The sequence below is a fragment of the Mus caroli genome, chromosome 10, assembly GCF_900094665.2.
Source record: "Mus caroli chromosome 10, CAROLI_EIJ_v1.1, whole genome shotgun sequence".
NCBI classification, from domain to species: domain Eukaryota; kingdom Metazoa; phylum Chordata; class Mammalia; order Rodentia; family Muridae; genus Mus; species Mus caroli.
This window is the reverse complement of record NC_034579.1, coordinates 74211745-74232391: the sequence shown is the minus strand read 5'-3', so window position 1 is coordinate 74232391 and position 20647 is coordinate 74211745. Positions and strand designations below refer to the sequence as shown.

The 20647-nt window shown below is 52.9% G+C and overlaps 1 protein-coding gene across 5 annotated transcripts; it reads right to left on the bottom strand.

The window, feature by feature from the left end:
• Positions 1-981: 981 nt before the first annotated feature.
• On the bottom strand, positions 982-17751 carry Pwwp3a (PWWP domain containing 3A, DNA repair factor). Of its 5 annotated transcripts, XM_029482771.1 has the most exons (15): positions 17576-17664; positions 15921-16037; positions 15276-15361; positions 14231-14301; positions 11949-12258; positions 11449-11696; positions 10254-10361; positions 8469-8539; positions 6561-6637; positions 6155-6215; positions 5167-5242; positions 4717-4767; positions 3961-4397; positions 3347-3435; positions 982-1461 (listed from the first exon to the last, which is right to left on the bottom strand). In XM_029482771.1, exons 2-15 carry the CDS (start codon positions 15975-15977, stop codon positions 1404-1406), a joined length of 1800 nt encoding a protein of 599 aa, XP_029338631.1. In that variant the 5' UTR covers positions 15978-16037; positions 17576-17664; the 3' UTR covers positions 982-1403. The 5 variants fall into 5 exon arrangements, with proteins under 5 accessions (XP_029338631.1, XP_021030684.1, XP_021030683.1 ...); XM_021175025.2 differs by lacking the exon at positions 17576-17664 and adding an exon at positions 17678-17751 and having other exon boundaries at positions 11449-12258; XM_021175024.2 differs by having other exon boundaries at positions 11449-12258.
• Positions 17752-20647: the final 2896 nt, after the last annotated feature.

The window sequence follows — 20647 nt, the reverse complement described above, 5'->3', positions numbered from 1 at the left end:
AGCAGTGATGACTGTAGATACTGAGGTTGAACTTGCACTGGATTTCTTGGGGTTCTGAAAAGCCTCCCACTCCGACAGAGCTGTACATGGACCACGGGCAGACCCATTCACAGTGCCAACAAGAAGCTGAGTTCCTGGCATCAGGCCTCTTCTGATACCTGCAATATTCTGATACCTCAAATCCAGTGTCCCTGCCACGAGTAGTCCCTATGGATGGTAGGACAAGCTACAGCCTGAACAAGGTCTCTGACCTGGTTCTCCCTGACCCCAATTTCAACAAAGATGGTAGAGAAGTTTGAGCCGAGAGGCCACAGACAGTGCTGCTCGCTGTGCCTGTCCTGACAGGCCACGTCTATACTCACCTATCTCATACCATCCTGGCTCGATGTGCTGTCGGATGCAGGTGTCTAGGGTGATGCTTAATCATCCCCATCTCATTCTGTGATGGCCACAAGTGTCAAGGACACACATGTGTTCCATATCCAGCAACCCAACACCTGGCTGAATGTCCCTATGGGCTTTTTTGCAGCTGGCTGGCATAGCTCAGCGTAGGGCCGTCCACTGCTGCCAGTGGCTTCACCCTCATTCCGGGTGGACAGAGCTTCCACACAGCCACGGTGAGACAGTGCATCCATGGCAACCATGCAGGAATCTGCCTTTTCTTGTCATCCCCACCATCCTCGGCCCAGAAGAGGTTTTTAGGTGGGGTGGTGGGGCCAGGCTAGAAGCCAGTGGCAGCCCTGTGTAATCAGTGCTTGGCTGGGGCACAGGGGAACAGAGAGCATGGGGTGGGGACTGAACTCTGCTAGCCTGCCCGGCCTTGCAAGACTACAAGGAACCCAGTGAACAAACATGTTCCCACCTCCCTAACATCTCCCACCTGCAAAGACTGTTGCTGCAAGAGTCCCCACCGCCTGCTCACCACACAGGAGAGGCAGAGAAGGTTCTAGAAACCAGAGAGGAAATAAGCAGAACAATGAATGCCAGGGCAACATGTCAATGCTCTGGGAGTCACGTGTTCAGGTCAGTCTTTCCAGAAATGTCTGTAGGGCAGGCACACCAAGCAACATGGGACATAGAGCGCACATGCCAGCCACACTGTGCAATGACTATGACACATATGCATTCAAACGCGTTTATAAACAAAATAATAATTAAAATAAAAAAAACCAGACATACACATGTATACACACACATACACACAGAAACTTCCAGAAAGCAGCTGTTCAGAGATGGCAGCAGGCATCTGATGGCATCTGATCTCCCAGACTTAGGCTGAAGACGTAGAACCCATGCACAGGTCAAAGTCCTCACACTCCTAGGCCTCTTGCTTCTAGCACATTCTGGTGGAGGCTTCTGGCAGGTCACACCCAGTGCTGGCCAGCCAGGTGCAGACTGCGGCATCAGCGACGGCGACGGTTCCTCTCCTCCAGAAGTTCATTGTCAAAGATTTCCTTTTCCCTTCAAGAAACAAGAGACTGCCTGTGAGAGGCACCAAGTGGGCACCAGCGACTCTAGAACAATTAGCAGTGGCATGGGCTGAGTGTGCATTTATGCATCTAAGGAAACAGGCCATAAAGAAGAAAGATGCTCTGCCATGGCAGAGTAGCCGACAGCAATGCCAGCACCGATGGGGACACTGCAGTCTGGAAGCTTTTGGCTTTTAGGGCGATGGCATGGGGCAGAAAGAGCTGCTGACTGCCACACAGAAGACAGAAAGACAGTAAATTTTATTGCACTGAATCTGGGGATGGAACAGAGGGCTCCATGCAGACAAGTACTCTAAGCACAGCCCCAGACTGATTTTTTTATGTGTGTGACAAAGACTCACATAGCCCAGGCTTGATCTTACAATAATCCTCCTGCTTCATTCTGCCCAATCACCCTTGCTCTAAGGAATATTATTTCAGGAGCTGGACAAATGGCTCAGAGACTAGAACAACTTGCTGACCTTGCCCAGGACCTGAGTTCAGTTCTGATCACCCACCCCATCCCTAACTCCATTTCCAGGGCATCCAAGGCCCTCTTTTGACAGGAACCAGGCACACACAGGTATCCATGCACACACATGCACAATATGGAGGCCATAGGGTGACATCAAGCATGTCCCTCCATCTCCACCTTGGTTTTGAAAATGGGTCTCCCACTCTGAACCTGGTATTTGCTGATTAGGGTGCTGACATTGAGCCCAGAATATCTACCCCTTCCCAGGGCTGGAACTGGCACACACAACCATCCCCATCCTTTCACAGCAGGCCTGGGGACGGCAATATCCAGCACTCTGCTGACTGAGATAGCTTCTCCAGCCCAGACAGGCTTCTCCTCACCTCACAAGTGCTGGGATGAGAGCACTACAGTTGGGTACTTAGCATGGAGTCCCTGACTGCTGAGAACTGGGGACTGGACCGCAGCCTGAAGGTCTGTCCAGAGGCCTTTGCTGCAATGTTATCTCAGGGTCAGAATCCTGCAAATGACAGGAGCTGACACTCTTTTTTTTTTTTCCCTTTTTTTTTTTTTTTTTTTTCCTTAAACGAGACAGGGTCTCTCTGTGTATCCCTGGCTGGCCTGGAACTCACTCCATAGACCAGGCTGGCCTCGAACTCAGAAATCCACCTGCCTCTGCCTCCCAAGTGCTAGGATTAAAGGCGTGTGCCACCACCACCCGGCTGCCGGAGCTGACACTCTTGACCAAGTCAGTGGACGTCGCTACCTAATATGGCTGCCCTGGGTACCAGGAGGCCCTGTGCCCACTGTCCTCCTGGGGATGCCAACTTATTTTTAGAGGCAATGAACCCTGCATGAGGCTCTGGATGGAGACCCTATTTGTGACTGCAGTGGCATCCTCTGCCTGTCACTGCCCTGCCTGCCTCCCACTGAAGTCTGGCAGCATGCCCAGAGGTGGATTAGAGGCTCTGGGGCCACACATCTTAGGAATGCTGTAGGCGACAGGACAGGCAGCTTCAACCCGCTGCCCTGCTGACGGCTACACTGCCTCTTAATCTAGCTCTGTGCTCTCTATCAGCCACACAGGAGCAGGCGGGGCAGAGCCCGTAACACTGTTCACAAGGAGATTACAGGGGTCTCGGGCAGAGCACGCGACAGGGCCAGGACTGCAGAGGCAGCTGTGGCCCTGCCCTAGGGTGCTGGCTTGCAGCCAGCATAGCCCATAGCAGAACACAGCCTATAGACCTGGACCTTTGTCTAGCCCTTGCCTGGAAAGAAGGCCCAGCTGACCCTACCACACCTGCGCACTGACACACAGCACCTGTACTACCTGTGGACTGGGGCTTGGCAGTCCTGTCACAACAGGGGACACAGCACAGCACACGGCCGTGGGAGGACCTACCGGTAGCTAAGTGTGGGGCCACGGATGTACTTCTGCTCGGCTGTCTTGTAATCCACCGCCTCCACCGCAGAAATGGCACAGATGATTGCCTGCAGAAGAATGAGGGTCGGGCCATGGCTCAGTGAACAAAAAGCTAACCTGACACGTATAAGGCCGTGGGCTCCACTTCCAGTGTCAGGAGCCGGTCATGGTCAAAACCACCCAATTTTTTTTTTTTTNCACTTTGTAGACCAGGCTGGCCTCGAACTCAGAAATCCGCCTGCCTCTGCCTCCCGAGTGCTGGGATTAAAGGCGTGTGCCACCACGCCCGGCAAAACCACCCAATTTTAAAGTTACACACAGTAGTGGTTACAGTGACTTGAGGGGTCAGGTGTGGTGGTGAGAACTGTCCCAAGTCCTTAGGAGTCTGAGACGAGAGCGTGCCCAGTTTCAGGCCAGCCCGAGACACGAGGACACAGTGTACCACTGTTTCCTTTTCCGATTCATGTGAGCATGTCCCACCCACAGCAACACGGGGACAGGCAAGCACAGGCTGGCAGCTTCTTCCTGGAACTCTCAGCAGGGACACTGTCCAGGCCCTGCTGGTGTTGAGCATGGGGATGTGGGGCACCCACCTCGGGCAGCAGCACATCCAGGATGAAGCGAATGCGGTCTCCACTGCCGCGCTCGGGCACCTGTCCGTCCATGTCTCGGCAGACGCCCTGCAGGTACTCCACCACCTCATCCAGCTGTGCCTCGTCCTCCAGGTATGTCTCCATGCAAGTTACGCACTGACTGGAGCTCAGGAACGTCTTCAGCCAGCGTGAGGGCTTGCGGCTGTGCAAGATAGCCCGCAGGTGGCTCTCTGCACCCTTGGCCTTCACGATGTACTCCACCAGCTTCTGGTTGGCTCTATCCCGTGCAGCCCTGGAGCGGTCAGGCAGCACCTTCCTGCATGGCCGCCACTGTCCCAGCTGGCTGTCCCCTACAGGCTCCTCAGGGTCCCCCTTGCCCAGCTGAGGAAACCTGGTCCCCAGGACGTCCTGTTGGATAGACTTGCGCACAGGGTAGCCTGTGAGAGGAGCACAAATTCGGATGTGTAATGATGTCCTTACCTCCCAGCCTCAACCTCGGGCTCCCTTCACCAACCCCTTCTCCCGAGCTCCCATGCATACAAGGAGAATCTCCTGAGAACCACGGAGTGTGCCAGCTGAATGTCCCAGTGTGAAGGCAGCATTCCTTAGATCTCCCAACCCCCTGCCCAGCACACAGCTGCCCACCTAATAAGGATGCAGGGCATAATGGCAGCTGAGGTCACAGCACCAAAGACAGCAAGATGGTCTCTCAAGGACCAAAAGTAGACCCTAAGTGAAGACCACAAGTATACTTACTGATATCAGCAGCGTAGTATTCCAAGAAAGACCCAGCAAAGGAGCCGCAGCCTGTGGAGGGCACAAGAGAAGGCTGTGCTCAAACCTGAGCACTACTGGTTCTGATGCTCAGGACTCCCAGCCAGGAGCCTTCTGGTTTGTGCTTTACCCTGAGGCAGATCTGTGAGGTGAGTCTGTCCACCACCCCAGGAAGGAGCGGCCAGGGGTTCAGGTGACAGCCAGAGTCACCACACAGAGGCAGTATTGTATAGGGTCTTCAATCAGGAGGGCTGTGCCTGCTCCTGCCTTCCACAGACACAGTACCCTCACAAGTTAGGCAGGCCAAAATGGGATATAGGGCTACTACCACATCTGTCTTGGCCCCTCCATGCTGCCCTCAACAGGTGCCAATGACATGGTACCACCCACCTCACCCCACCCCACCCACTCCCTAGGGTGCAGCCCACATACCCAGCCGCACACGGTAGTCAGTGATAAGTGAAACACACCAGCCAATGGCCTGGGCAAAGTCCTCCTTGGCTCTGTCCTACAAAACCCAAAAGCTGAGTGTGAGTTGGCTGTATCAACCTTAGGTTCCTAGGCTCCCAGGCTTAAGTGGGTGCTGTGTGACCAGGGCTCCCAGTCACTCCACTGCAGTCTGGCACCTTCAGAAGGTACGGCAGGCAGGCACTTTCAGGCTTCAGGAAGCCATTGAACTAACAATTGACGTTTTTGGTCTTTTTCAGGCAGGGTCTCATGTAGTCCATGCTTTGTATGTAACCGAGACTGGTTCTTCAACTCCTAATTCTAACTCAGCTTCTAGCCACCCTCTAACTCCCCAGTCACCTTGGGGCTGCCGTGTCCTACACCCACAGTGTGGAGGCCAGAGGATGACATGGTACCACCCCTGATCACTAGACAGTCTCTCGCTGATCCTGGCTGGCCAGTGCCTTCCCACGGTGGGGTCTGCAGTGAGTCAGAGCCTCATCCCACACATGGCACACGTTACTGACTGGATGCGTGATGTGTCTACAGCAAGCAGGCTGCCATCGCGCCTCTCAGAGAGACTGACCACAACGGCTACACACGGGAGTCATGGCCCCCAGCTGCACGGGGACACCATCACCCCACAATCTCGTGTTTTGGTTTGAGTCAATAGAACAAAATAATTTTTCCTGGCCAGGGAGACAAAGGTTATTCAGGAAAACAAGTTCTAATTCCCAGGAGCACATAAAATCAGATGTGGCAGTGTGGGTGAGACAGGGTTCAGAGACAGGAGAATCCACAGAAGCTTGAGGGCCAGTGAACCTGGGGTACATGGGGCCTCAAGTAAAGGGAAAAACCTGACCAGAGGCTGTCCTCTGACTCCACATTCACGCTTTTGTGCACACACACACACAAACATGTACACCCCAAAAGCTAAATTCCCCGTGCCAACAGAGCACAGGCCACCACCTACCAGCAGTGCGTGCTTTTCCTTGCAGTCAAAGTGCTTGAGCCGTCGCAGCGACACGGTGATTCTTGACAGAGCAGAGGCCAAGATGAGCATAGGTGGCCTCAACCCAGGAGAGGATCCCTCCTCCGAAACCTAACCCTGCTCTAGGCTGTAGCACCCCCATACCACTGGGTGCCCAGGGCCCTACTCCAACCAGCCACCCTGGGCGCACACAGATTCTAAGAACCATGTTTGGCTGAAACTCTGCTCTGGTGCAGCATGCAGGGACAATGGGTCCTGGCTGCCAGTTCTAGCCATCTGGCTGAGACACCAAGTGACACTGTGGACTCTGGACCATGTTGGCAGCTCCAGTCAGGGCACCAGAAAGGATTCCCACTCCTGCCCATGCCCTAACTATGGCATCACTAACCCTCGGCCCTTGGGGTTCATGTTGCCCTCAATGAAGAGCACACTGGCCTTCTTGTCTCTTCGCCGGACACTCTTGACCTGTGGGTAGATTGGGACACCACAGTATGAACAGGGGAGTGGGTGCTCCCCACCTCCTCTAAGGCCCCTCTAGTGCTGGGCCTGACCATTCTAGTGGTGGTGGTGGTGGTGGTGGTGGGGTGTGTGTGTGACCCCATTGCTTCCCATGGCTCTGTGGTATTACGAGGTAGAATCCACAATTCTCCATTTGGGTCTTGTTCTTAAATCCTTGTGTGTGCAGGGATGCATGTGGAAGCCACAGACAGTCTCAGGCATCATCCCTGACCTTCCACCTTACTTGAGATAAGACTCTTATCAGTGCAACTGTACATTCCAGACACAGGGTCTAGAGAGTCCTCCTGCCTGCCTCCATCTCCCCAGAATGCAAGCACACTACAGTCTGGCTTTCTGAGGGCTCTAAGAGCTAAACTCAGGCCCTCATTCTTGCACAACCAGAGACTCACGGAGCCAACCCAACAATCTCCCATAACCCAAACTGGCCTTAAACTCCGTGTGGCTGAGGATGACAGGTGTATGCCACCATGCCAGGCTCCCATCTTGGTCTCTTAGTAACAGGCCACGTCCCTGCCTGTTCCTCTCTGCCTCTGGCTGAATGGGAGCTGCTCAGAGGTGGGCACTAAGGAAACACGGAGTCCACAGTATGCGGCAAACTCAGCCCACTGTGGGGAAGCAGTGAGCCCGGCAAGCCTCTTCCTAAGCAGGACAGATGGTCCCCAAGATACCAACCCTCAGGTCTAGCCCTGTGCCTGCAAACCTCAGTCCAGTAACCTATGAGCCCCGTGCACACACTGGAGACCAGAAAGGTGAGGACAGGGCTGAGGGAGGACACAGCATCCCAGAGCCAGCTGCTCCCACACCATTACTAGCTTTCTGGCTGCTTTCACCCCAGATCTTCTGCCTGTCCCTCTCCTCTGGTCCTCTTTTGGGATGGTCATGAACTTAACTGGGGCTTGGACTGTGACCCTGGTGGCACAGCACTTGTCTAGGGCTACAGTGTTCCAGGCCCTGGTCTCCATCTTTAAAGAATGGTGACAAAGGGCAACAGAGGCGCTCGCCTTTAGTCCGAGCACAGGGGTGGTGGACCTTTGAGTTTGAGGCCAGCCTGGTCTACAGAGTGAGTTCCAGGACAGGCAGGGATACACAGAGAAACCATGTCTTGAAAAAGCTAAGAAAAAAATAAAATCAGAGACAAGACATAGAACCACAAAATAGCCTAGCTGTGCGGACAGCATCACAGGGGAGTGAAGGCAGGCACAGAGATGACAGGGCACGCAATGTCTCCACCTAGAGAAGTCCTCACTGGAGTGGTTGCAACACCAGGCACAAATATAGCTAAAGGACTGCCCTTGGAGCAGACTCACAGGCCACATGACAGACCTTCAGTGGGATTGAGACACATTTGGAGACAGCTCTCATGTAGCCCAGGCTGGCCTCCAACATTCTTATGTAGCTGAGGACCATGAACTCCAGATCTTCCTGCCTCAGCCTTCTATGTGCAGGGATGAGTGTGCCCGTGCCACCATGCCCACTGTTATCATGGGACCTAAGTTCAGGGGTTGAAAAGGCGGTGGTTTGGCTCCTTCATCCAGAAGCTTAGCAGCACACTGCTCACAGATTCCTGAGGCGGCTGGGCATGAATTTCACTCAGACTGCCATGTGGAATGGCACTCACCTTATGACCAGGCCCTGCAGTCAGAGGGAGGCTGTGTGCCCACGTCTGAGTCATTAGCACCCAGGCGTTCCAGCATTAACAGGGCTACCAAACTACCTGCTAGAGCAGGGGAACGGGTCTGAGGATGAAGGACTCGGTGCCCACAGCAGGTGCACTTACCACAGCTGGCCAGAATGGGTATTTTTGGTATTTAAGCCAGACCAGCATTCCTACTTCAAATGATCGTGGTTCTACAATTTAAAAAAAAAAAGGGAGGAATTAAAACAAAACAAAACAAAACAAAACAAAACCCAGATGAGTCAAATCTGCCTCACACAGGTACAGTACAGACAAGAATAATCAAGGACACCCACACACATCACTGCGCTGTTCACACCCAACTCTAACCTCATCTACCCAGGAACCCAGATGTACAGTGGACACAGACACACAGAATGGTGTCTCAGTGCCCACCGTGGGGCAGGAGACCATGGCTGTGTGTCCAACGTCCTGTGACAAGAGATGAAGCCTGAAACACGGTGGATGAGTTCTATGTCAAAACCCCCCCCTCTGAGTTCGAGTATCCCCCAAAAGCAGACATTTAGAAGCCTGCATCCATGGCAGGAGAACGGAGGTCACATGCAGACCACACATTCTTAGAGGAGGAAACACCACTCCTCACTGATATCTGAGGCAGGGTCTCTCTACTTACACCAGACTGGCCTGAACTCAGGGACGGACCCGATGGCCCTCCTGCCCAAGGGCTGGAATGACATGCACGCACATGCTAGTGTACAGGACACTAAGGCTGGGACGGAACCAAGGCTCTTGTCAATGCTAGACAAGCTCTCTACCACAGAGCCACGGCCCTGCCTTTGTTATTTATGTTATTATGTAGCCCAAAGTGGCCTTCAACTTTCAGGTATCTCTCTGCCTCCACCTAGCTGACAAGGCTTTCAGGAAGGTGACAGTCCACTGAAGAGAGCACCAAGCACCTCAGATACCCTGGCTGAGAATTGGCAATTGTCCTGAGCTTGGTATGGTGGGTTAGTGAGACCATCAGCTCAAGCCTGCCATAGAAGGACACAGAAGACCCTAATGTCAGGACGCTGGGGTCTCTCTGCAGCCAGTCTCAGCTAGTCTTCAGATCTGACCCAAACACTGAGCCCTTATGAGGTGCAGCTCATATCAGCATGTGGGCCCTTCTAACAGAGTACTCAGCAGTACTTAGTCAGGGGTCCTCAGAGAGCACTCAGCCTGGGAACTCATGCCCCTGAGGAAGTAGGATGGAGATGGAGTCTAGCTGGCACTCACCAAGAACCCTCAGCTTGCCCCACATCACCTAAGCCACATTCTTGGCCTCCATGTGCCCCACCTTAGTGTGCAGCTGGCTAAGAGACAGTCCTTGGGTTCCTCAGTGGCTGAGATGTACCACTGTGCTCTCAGTGAGCCCCAACTCACACGTCTTTCTCAGCTGCACACTGCATCATGTAGTACCTACCCTTAAGGAGAACGTACAGTTCCCTGGATAGACATGAACCACTGGTAAAGGTAGCTCTGTCCAACCTAGGGCAAAAGGGCCTACATCTTTACTCAGTGCCTGGCTATGGGACAGAGCCAATGCTGGGCTGGTTACCTCTCCCAAGTCCTTGGCCTCCGTTAGAGACAGAAGGACACAAGGCTCTAGACAAGTCCTGGGTCAGAACATAGAAATTCTAACAGCATCACCTATGGAGGCACCTGACTTTCATCCCAGCGCTCTGAAAGCAGAAGCAGGCAGATTGCCGAATCAGAAGCCAGCTTAGTCTATACAGCAAGTTCCAGGCCTATTAGAGGTACACAGTGAGACCCTGTCTAAAAACAAAACCAAAAAACTCCACCAGCGCCAAACAACTAGCTGGCTTTAGGGGATACTGAATAGGATGGGCTCCTTCCCCACTGTTCTTAAGTGCAACACTCTCTCACCGTGATACAGAAGGATCCGAGGTGGTTCCTCTTCTTCCTCCTCCTCCTCCTCCAGCAGGGAGTGTGTGGACTTGAACCCTGTGGATTCTTCTGAGGACACAGGATCTGCTGAGACAGGGAGACATCACTTGATGTCTATCACTTCACCCCGCTAGGGACTAGGGAAAAAGGGCCGTCCACAACAAAGGACAGATCCCAAGCAAAATTCAACAAGGGTGCACTCTGTGGTTAGAATTGGGTTTGTCTTTCTTTAAAAAATTTCTCCATGTTTTTGTGTTTGTGCATCCTTGTGTGCGTTTTATATGTATTTGTGCATGCTTGTGTGCATCTTTTGTCTGCACATGTGTGCATGTGTGTGAATGTCTGTTTGTCCATGTTTGTGTATGTATGTATGTGCACTAGAGCACACACATGGAGACCAGAAGAACTTTGTGGAGTCAGTTCTCTCCACCCGATAGGTTGCAGAGATCAAGCTCAGGTCAGCAGGCTTAGCAGCGAGCGTCTTCACCTACGGAGCCGTCTCCATGGCCCTCCTTCATTGTTTCAACTCTGATGCTGGGGATGGACAAGGGTTGTTCTTGCCAGGCAGGCACTCTAGCTCTGAGCTCCAGCCTTAAGTACATTTCAAAAATAAACACAGAGAAACCAAGAGCAGTGCTCGGGAAGCATGCAGGCTCCAGGAGGCCCCTGCCTAACCTGGCCACACAGAGGATGTAGACAATGGGTTCCCAGAACCAACAAGGCCAACTCCCCAGCTGCTCCCCGCAGGCCACCGCAGGGCAGGGTGTGGTCTTGTGAAGGGTCCTACTGTGTCTCACATCCACTTGACCACACACCCAATTTCTGGATCCTCCTGCCAGAGCTCAATGGGTCAACAGGTTCACAGGGGACTAGCTCCTGACACCAGGCCTCCTAATCCCCTCGGCAGACCCCCTCACTTACCAGGAGCATGCTGTTAACTCTGCAGTGAGCAACAACAACATAGAAGTGCTTAGCAGGGATCCCTGCCTGGGTCACCAGCTGCCTCCCCAGCCCTGCCTGACTCCCACTCAAACACAAAGACAGAAACATCTGGGAGGAGAGAAAATCATACCTTAGGAGGGTAGGCAGATCTGGGGACAGAGCTTTTTACATACAAACATGGAGCCCCTGGCACACCTCAGAACCCACAGCGTGAATCCCTGTCCATGGTTACCTTCCTCTGGTTTGTCACGCTCTCCAGCACTGCACAACATCGTGGCCTCCCCAGAACAGCTCCTGGGGCAGGGCGCTGCCCCCACAGTTCTAGTCCCCTGCTGCCTGGTGGGTGGGTTCTGGCCGCCATCAAAGCGTGGTCTCTTTGTGGGGCATCCTCTGCTTCTCTCAGAGGCCGTGAGTGGCCTGATGTTGCCTGATGACTTGACCCAGTCACAGCCTTTGACCCCGGCACAGGACTCCTCGTCCCTGGTTTGGGAGGGCAGCCTAGGTGAAGCCAGGGCCACACAGCTGGTTGCCTGTCCCTGGCTTTTTAAGACACTTTCTCCCTTGGAAAGGCCAGCCTCTGATCTTCGGCGCCGGGTAGGTTTCTCTCCCAAATTCCTCTGCCTCTTTTTGGTTGTGCTCTCCTGCCCATGGTCCAGCTGTAACCCAGAATCACCCTGAGACCCGTCTCCAACTCCACTCTCTGAGAGGCCTGTCTTGGGGCACACTTGGCACCTGAGATGATCTTCAAATGCAGACGACGGCAACAGGCTTTTTGGACTGCACTCCGACCGCCTCTTGGATGCGCACTGGGTTACCACAGCTTGACCATCTTCACCGAGGAGAGATGGAGAAGGAGCACTGGAGACCTGCGAGGCCACATCTGCATCTGTTTCCTCCTTCTGAGACAGTGTAGTCCCATCTTCTATAGGATGACTTTCAGGACTCAAACTGGTCCTCTCATTCAAGACATCCAGGGCCACTCGCAGGGAGCGTCGGTAAGTCAGCTCCTCCAGGGGAGTAGCCGGGACTTCATTCTGAGAGGCTGTAGGAACAAAGATACGCAGTGAGGCTTTCACTGGGATGCCTAGGGCTCCCGATCATAACCACGGAGCAATAGACTCAGTAACCACTCTGAGTGCCACACACCCATCCCCAAAACAAGAGTACAAAGCTAAAAGATGGCTATATACTCACTCAGGGCTATGACTTAAGATAACAAACCAGAATGACCTGAGCTTCACTAGAAGAAATACTAAATCCCTCCAGGCCCTAAAGCAACACTGCATAAATGGATCTGGATGTCTCGCAAGCAGCGCTCTAACAGAACAGGGTGGTGGAGACAGCTTCACACTTCCTAGGCATACCACCTTCCTCTATCAGACCCACACTTGGCAACTGCTTAATACTAAAATGTGCTCACAAGCAAGTAGCTCCCAACACTCTAGGCCCACACAAGGATGCCCACACTCAATAAGCAAGGCGGTCAGCACAGCCTGCAGCTGCCCGTGCAGCCGTAGACTCCTGGGGATGAAGTCCTTGCTTCCCTTGGGCTGGACCTGTCTTTGCTGCTGAGACTCAGTTGGAGGGAAAGATGCTGCTGCTGCTGCTGCTGCTGCTGCTGGGCTCTACTGGGTGGGGACCTCCAGTATCCAGAACCCTCACCATGTATACCTGTGCCAGGTCTGGAGCAGGGTGCACATGAAGTCTAGCTCAGCCACAAGAGGAAATGGCGGCAAGTGCTAAACTGAGGGCCTATACATACAAAGGAAGCTAAGTCCCAACCACCATGACTCACCCACAGCACCTGCGAATAACACAAAGGTAGCAGCATGGAAGCTGACCACTCTGTTCTTGCTCCCCTGGGCTTTTTATAATTGGCAATTTATGTATATTATGTATGTCTGCATGCATGTGTCTGTTTCTGTGCATGCCTGTCTTTATGTATAAATGCACACGTCTGTATGTTATATATGTATGTCTGCACATGTGTCTATATGTTATGTATATATGTGTCTGTCTGTGTATTATGCATGTCTCTGTGTTGTATATACATGTATCTGTATGTCTGCATGCATGTATGTGTCTGTCTCTATGTTATATCTGTATGTGTGTCTGTCGTATGTTATATATGCATTCTGTAGGATTGAATATAAGGCTTCCCGTGAGCAGGGCTCCCTCTGTCACAGGCAATGGCCTCAGCCTATCATTTACTACTGAGGATGCTGAGTGAGTGTCTAGGGCCCAGCTAGGACAGGACGTGAGATCGAACTCACACCGACTTCCTAGGCATTCCTGACCCTGAGCCTCAGTCCATTTTCATCCCCACATTGTGACCTCTGAGGTTCAGGAGACAGAGGGCTCTTTGCTCTGTATGTGGGGCAGGCATCCTCTCCCATCCTCCACACCCATCACAAGGCTCTAGGGTGGTTCCTGGCATCTGACAGATCTGGTTTGGGGCAGAAGTCTAAGAAGCAGTTAGTTGGGTAGTGTGGAGGACCCCAGCTAGAACCCAGGCATGGAGACCAATCCCTGTAATGCCATTCTTGGGCTCAAGCAGGAATCCTGCCACCACTCCCTGGCCTGCCTGGCTGCAGTAAGAGACTCCAACAGAAAACAAAGAAACAAACACATAATATGCAGAAGCAGCAACGCAGCTCAGCGGTTGCCTTCATCTCCAGCACTGCCCAAACAAAAAACTACATATAAGAAAGGACAGAGCTGGGGGTGGGGGAGGGTCTAAGAGGCTTTAACAAGCAGATGCACGAGGCCCTGGACTCTGTTCCAGCACCCGTGCATGAGGAGCAGTGGTGCTCAAGGCACTGGGGAAGTGGACGCAGAAGAATCAGGAAGGAGTTCAGGGTCAGCGTCTGCTACAGAGTGCTTTCAAGACCAACTTAGGCTACATGAGACGCTGCCTTAACAAAGAAGGGGAAAGCAGGCAAACACACACTTTCCTTCTGTGAGGTTCCCTGTGGCGGCGCCCAGCACCTTGGTGGCCTGGCTGGAGCTCTTACCCAGGAAGGCAGCAATGTTCTCAATGTGCGACTTCTGCAGGGCCTCCACGGCTGAGCTCTTAACCTGGATCCTACGACAACAATGAGCGGTCAGCACCGCAGCCTGCAACCCAACTGTCCAGATGTCCCTCTCAACCTTCCACTCATACCCAAAGTCACCATGAAGGAAGGACAGGGACAGACGCTGCCAAGGGAACAGGGACAGCCTACCAGGGTGGGTATGCCCCGTCTCTTTTCCATTTTTGCCCCTCTTTTAAGAAAGAAAAGGTCGGCTGGAGTTAAGAGTAAAAATAAATTCAAATTGGGACTTTCATGAGGCAAATCCGACTTTCAACTGCACAAATAACTCCTTTGTTAGGTTTTCCGAGTAGCCGCTAATGTCACCAAGAGCTGTTTACAGCCCAGCAGGCGCGTTTTAGTTTAAAGGACTTGCTTTCCTTTTAAACTCAAGTATTCAATTACCTTCCCTGCCGCAGGGAGAGCGGGAAGCTGGGGACTCTCCTGGTGGAGGGCTCTGAAGACAGTGGCAGGAAGGAGCGGGCCAGGAGGGACCCAGGAGACAAGCGGCTGGTGGACTCTTCAGAAGGAAGGACGGCACCACAGGCCTACACCCACATCGTCCTTGCTGGTGACCCATTAAGGGTCACCAGGTGCAAGACTGTTAACAGAGTCCTGCCGCCCATCTGCCTTTCCAGTACGAAAAAAATCTTTTTTCTTCGTGGAACAGTGGGTCTGGCACAAGTGGATCAGAACCAAGTCCTTGGTGGGAGCGGAGACCCCAGGATAGATCCCTGGGAATAATTCCTATCTATCCCCGCTTCCTGCAGCTCCCTTGCACCTCATAGACTAAGACCTCCAACCTGAAATGTGTGCCAAATAAAATCTATTGTCCTCCCCATAAGATTCTCAGCGTGGAGACACGGAAGCAGAGAACTCCTAAGCCCAGCAGAAGCAGGCTTCTTTCTTCTGTGAGAAGAGTATCAGAGACCTCAGACAGAAGGGGAAAGACAGTATTGGGAAACAAACAAAAACAAGCACACTTAACTTTTCCTTCAGCGAGAGTATCTGAACATCTAGGAAGAATTCCTTCTTTCTCTTGTTTTTTGCTGAAGTCTCGGTTCTGGCCAAAACCTAAGTGTAAAAAAAGCAAAAATAAAAATAAAAAAGAACTCTTGTTATGGCAGTGGAGGAACAGACAGCGGAAGTCTTTCCCGGGTGGCGGCCACAGGATTTAGCAGAGACCTGATGTGAACTCTTATTCAGGTATAAACTGAGGCACCCGAGCCCTCGGCCATCCCAGGACCAGGCAGGAGCTCAGCACTTCCTTCTGACTTGCTAGAAGGAACACCCTAAACACTAGTTATTCCCGTCTGGGGCTCCTAGCAAGGCACTCCCTGTGGTCACAGCCTTCTGAGCCTTTTTATAGATGACTCTTTTTTTAGGTGTTTTTTTTTTCCCCCTTAGTGTGAGAAATAATTAAAGACAATTCTGGATCTAGGGCCTCCTAAGCGCCAGACCAAAACCCCCTGGAGTGGAGGGAACCCTGGGACTCGTGCCAGCAGATCCCAGTGCCCAGCATTCAGGCTCAGCTTTCTCTCAGAGTCACTCTGAGGAACAGAGCCTGATGAAGACTTTATTGTCACCAAAAGTCATTTCTAATTCCTAAAATTAAGAGAATAAGGGCTGTCACCTTCGCAGGCCACAGTCGCTTCCCCCATCGGCAGAGGACATACTTGGCATCCGTCATGACTCAGAAAGAAGTATCTGGGCGTGCGGTGGTACAGGCTTGACTGAGGCCAGAGGTCCCCTGCAACGAAATGTGTTTTAGAAAGGTGCTGCTTGCAGCAGTGAGATTCACACAGACACAATCTTCCAGGGCAGAGGCTAGCCGCACACCCAGCTTCTAGGACACAGGTCAACTCAGAGCCTGGCCTTGAGACGTTGGGCAAAGAGCCAACTGACAGCCAAGTACAGGGCCCTGGAATTTGAGGAAATGTTTTCTGTAAATAAAATTTAACTGATCCCCTCTTCAAGGTTACACGCAGACTATGCTGCATTGGCAAAGCTCACAAGCCCTCCCTGCCTCGGGCCTGAAGGGTGGCTGCAGCACACACCACACTCCACATACCCCATTCCCTGGAAGGACAGGGACAGATGCAGGGCTCTGGCAGAAGCAGCCAGGGCTGTGAACAGAAATGGAAAGATGGGGGGAGGGGGACCAAAGCAGCAAGAAGGACAGCAGGAACAAGGGAACTACCAGCAAAAACAAGGGTTTATGTAGTAGAAGGGTTCAGAGAAGCAGGAGAGGCTTTCCAGAGGGATTACAGGCAGCAGAGTTGGAGGAACAGGGTTCCCAGCAAGGATGGGAGTTCATTAAAGCAGGGTGGGGTTTCAGAAGATAACAAGGGGGGCTCTGCAGCGTTATGGGAATTCAGGTAACAAAAGATGAGGCTCAGGTAACAGGGACTGGGGTTTGGGCAGCAAATATGTCCATAGCAAGGAAAGAGGTTCAGGTAGGAGTCAGGTAGAAGAGGTGGGGTTTGCAGCAGGGAAACAAAGATGGGGTTCACAGAGGAACTGAGATTCAGGCTGCAGAAACTTGAGTTCAGCAGGAAATATAGGGTTTACAGCAAAGAATGGGAGGTCAGGCTAGAGGGAGTTTGGGCTCGGAGACTGCGATTCTGACATGAAACTCGGGGTTCACAACAGGGATAAGGTTCGAGCAGCAAATTGGGGGCTTAGGCTCCAGAGAGGGGGTCAAATTGGGGGCTTAGGCTGCAGAGAGGGGGTCAAAGGGAAGAAATAAGTCAAGAAATCCAGAATTTTCAGCAAGGACATAGATTCAGGCTGCAGAGACAGGGTACCAAGCAGTAAATTCACGATTCAGGCTGCACGGGGTGTGTATGTGTGTAATGTTGGGTTGGTACTGCAGAGGTCGAGGTATCGGGTTAATAAGGGGCCTCCAGCAGGAAACTCGGGGTCTTAGCAGGGACACGGGTTCAGGCCGCAAAAAGGGGGAATAAGGTAGGAAACTCGGGGCTCAGGTTGCAGAAGAGAGATATAAGGCCGGAAATATGGGGTTCAAGCTGCAGAAGATAGGGATCAGGCCGGAAATACGAGGCTCTCGGAAGGGATGGGGCTCAGGCTGCAGAGAAGGGGATTCAGGTCAGAAACACAGGGTTTGCAGCAGGAAACGAGGTTCTCAGCCCCCAGGGGCCTCGGCCGCACGTGGGCCCTGCGCAGAACCCGACCCGGCCCAGCTGGTCCGGCCCAGCCGCCGCCCTTCCCCAGGCTCTCCGCCTGCGCCCCGCCCGGCCCTCCCCAGGCCGCAGCGGGCTCACCCACCCAGCCCGCCTGACGCGGCGTCCGAGCCTGAGCGACCAGGCCGCGGCGGTCCCAACGGCGGAAGCCCGCCCGCCAACCGCCGCCGCAAGCCCGCGCGCTCACCGCCTCCGCCGCCGCGCAGATCCCCGCGGGCTGGGGGCGGGACCTGCCTCACAGCGGTGCCGAGTCCCGCCCACGCCGCCGCCCAATGGGAACTGCGTACCTGCGCCTCGACCCCGCCCCCCAAGAGCGCGCCACCTCCTGCAGGCCACGCCTCAGCCCACCGGTCACGCCCTCCACCGCCTTCCCTCCTGCCCAACTTGTGGAGTGCGCGGCGAGGGCTCCCCCTGGGCCCGAGGCAGGGTAGACCCGGAGGCCCGCTCCAAGTCCCACCCCTCCGCTGCTGGCCAATAAGAAGATGGAGCTTACATCGTGGCCCCTCCCACAGACGGCGGCGGCCTCCCTAGACCACGCCTCAGCCCGTAGTCCACATCCCAGTTTTCCTACAGCCTGCATTGGTTCCTGAGACGGAGAGTGGGCCCTTTTTCCAGATTTCCGCCCGCGAGCAGCTATGCAAAGACAGAGGGATTGGGAAGGCGAAGGCCTCAGGAGCTCCTGACAGACTTCTAGTACCTTCCAGCTTCCGAAGTGACCCGATTCCCACTCCAGAAGGAAGTTATCCCACCTATGTGGGAAAAAAAAAGCCATCCAGTGAGGATGGCCAAGTCCTGGAGTGGAAATAGAATGTGAGATGGCCTCCTACCTAGATCCCCAAGCATAGTCAGCGACTGGGAGGGAGAGGGGCTGCACCCAGGACCTGTATCCATGGACTTTTCTAGAACTGGAAGTTTCCAGTTTGGCTGCCGACAAATGTTTTTGTTTTTTGAGACCGGGTCTTTATGTATAGCTGTGACTGTCCTGGAACTCTCTTTGTAGACCAGGCTGGCCTCGAACTCAGAAATCCGTCTGCCTCTGCCTCCCGAGTGCTGGGATTAAAGGCGTGCGCCACCACTGCAGGTGAGGTTCACACTCAAGTTCTTAACTAAGGCAGTTAGGCTGCTCACCTGAGCAATGTCACTGACCTGGTCTCTCATGACTGTTTTTCCTTTTTAAAATGGTTTACTTATTCCCATTTCATGCGCATTGGTGTTTGCCTTCATGCATGTCTGTGTGAAGCTGTCAGAAAGGAAGTTGTGAGGGGCCACGTGGGTGCTGGGATTTGAACCTCCGTACTCTGGAAGAGCCATCTCTCCAACCTAAAAGTTTTTCTACTGCACTTATTACAGATGGAGAACAAGTGTTGTTGTTGGCCACAGAAGTGAGATGACAGGCCTACACCCTGAGTGTCATTAGGATGGTGGCTTGTGCCCCAAGTGACATGGGGTTAAGAATCCCAGGCCCAGAAGCTTAGATGGCAGTACTAGGGTCTCCTGGCAGCACTGGCCAAAGCAGGCAGTGTGTGTGTGTTCTAGGCCACTGGTTCTCAGGTAATTCTCTTGAAGTGAGAATTGTCATATTGTCACCATCAAGCATTACTGGTCTGCATAAGCTTGGAGGTTATGCGTGGTGGAGGGGATATGGGTGAGTTGGGGGTGTGAGCGTGTCCGTGGGATACATGGGATGGCCAGGTCTCTCAGCAAGGCTGGTTCTATAGGTTCACAATTGAAGCAGAAGCAGTGAGAAAAAGATATGGTAATGTAAGGAATTAGTTAAACCCCATCACCAGTTAACCAACCCATTCATCAGTTTAGCCGTTTACTAGTCAACCCATCCATCTAGTAACCCGTTCATGGTTTAACCAACTTGCCAGTTGATCCATTCATTACTAACTCACCCATGAACCAGTTAACTTGGTCCCTGTTTAACCCACTCACTATGAACTCTCTTCTTCCTCAGCTTCAGTGAACAGATGTGCCAGGGCCAGGCACCCGGGAACGGAGGCCTTGACCCTCATTGCTAGTGCATTTTCCCATGTCTTTTCCTGTTGGGGTCCTCTGAGATTCCATGACAAGTGACTGTCCTGTCCATTATGCACTGAATATCCTACATCAGGGATAAACTGTAAAACTTGAGCAGGGACACAGTGGGAGCAGTGTGGTTCCCCCTGAGGTCCCCTTACCGCCTAACTGGGATGTTGGGAATACCAGTGCTATGCTACCTTAATTCAGAGGAGATTGTGATGTTCCCACATAATCTTTCAGAGCATCCACAATTGGAAGTTCCCTGGACTAGCAGTACATGCAGACTTTACTCTTAGATTGAGTTCACTGCTACATGACGTGCATCTCTCAGCCCTCAGCAGTGAACAAAGAGGATGAGTCCAGGGAGAAGGCTCAGGAGCTAGAGCTCTAGCCATGCAAACTCAAGGACCCGAGTTCGATCCCAGGAATCCATGACAAAAACCCAGGTGTGATGGTGCATGCCTCTAACCCTGTCTCTGGATGCCTGGAGCTTAGGCTCATATGCACAGACATACACACACACACACAGAGAGAGAGAGAGAGAGAGAGAGAGAGAGGTAGAGCTGTGGTTAACAGTGCAGACTGATGCTCTTGCAGGAGATCTGAGTTTATTTCCCAGAATGCACATCAGGCAGCCAACAGCAGCCTGTAACTCCAGCGTCAGGGGACCTGATGCCCTCTTTTGACCTCCACAGGCACATGTGTGCATGGGCACACACATGCGTGCACACACACATACAGGTATGCATACACACTATCTAGCAAAGGCAGGAGAAAGAGAGCATCCCCTTGGCCACTGAGGCTGCAGCACAGCAGGAATGGGATGAACCTCACTTGGGTCCTCAATCCACGGGCGAAACTCGGGTTCTGGTTGCAGGTGGGCAAGGAGTTGGAGAGAAGGAGGGGTGACAAACAGACACAACACGAGGAAGTATGGATCTGAATGTAATTTTGTCTCAAAGGGAGCACCAGTCTTTTTGTTTTGTTTTGTTTTTGGGGTTTTTTTGGTTTTTTGTTTTTGTTTTTGTTTTTTTTTTTTTTGTTTTTCGAGACAGGGTTTCTCTGTATAGCCCTAGCTGTCCTGGAACTCACTCTGTAGACCAGGCTGGCCTCGAACTCAGAAATCCGCCTG

Coding starts and splice junctions, on each gene's coding strand:
- Pwwp3a (XM_021175025.2), bottom strand. CDS start 15,977: ATGACGGATGCCAAGTATGTCCTCTGCCGATGGGGGAAGCGACTGTGG. Junction 14,302..15,275: donor ATACTCTCGCTGAAGGAAAA/GTTAAGTGTGCT, acceptor TTGTTGTCGTAG/GATCCAGGTTAAGAGCTCAG. Junction 6,216..6,560: donor ATGAACCCCAAGGGCCGAGG/GTTAGTGATGCC, acceptor TGCTCTGTCAAG/AATCACCGTGTCGCTGCGAC.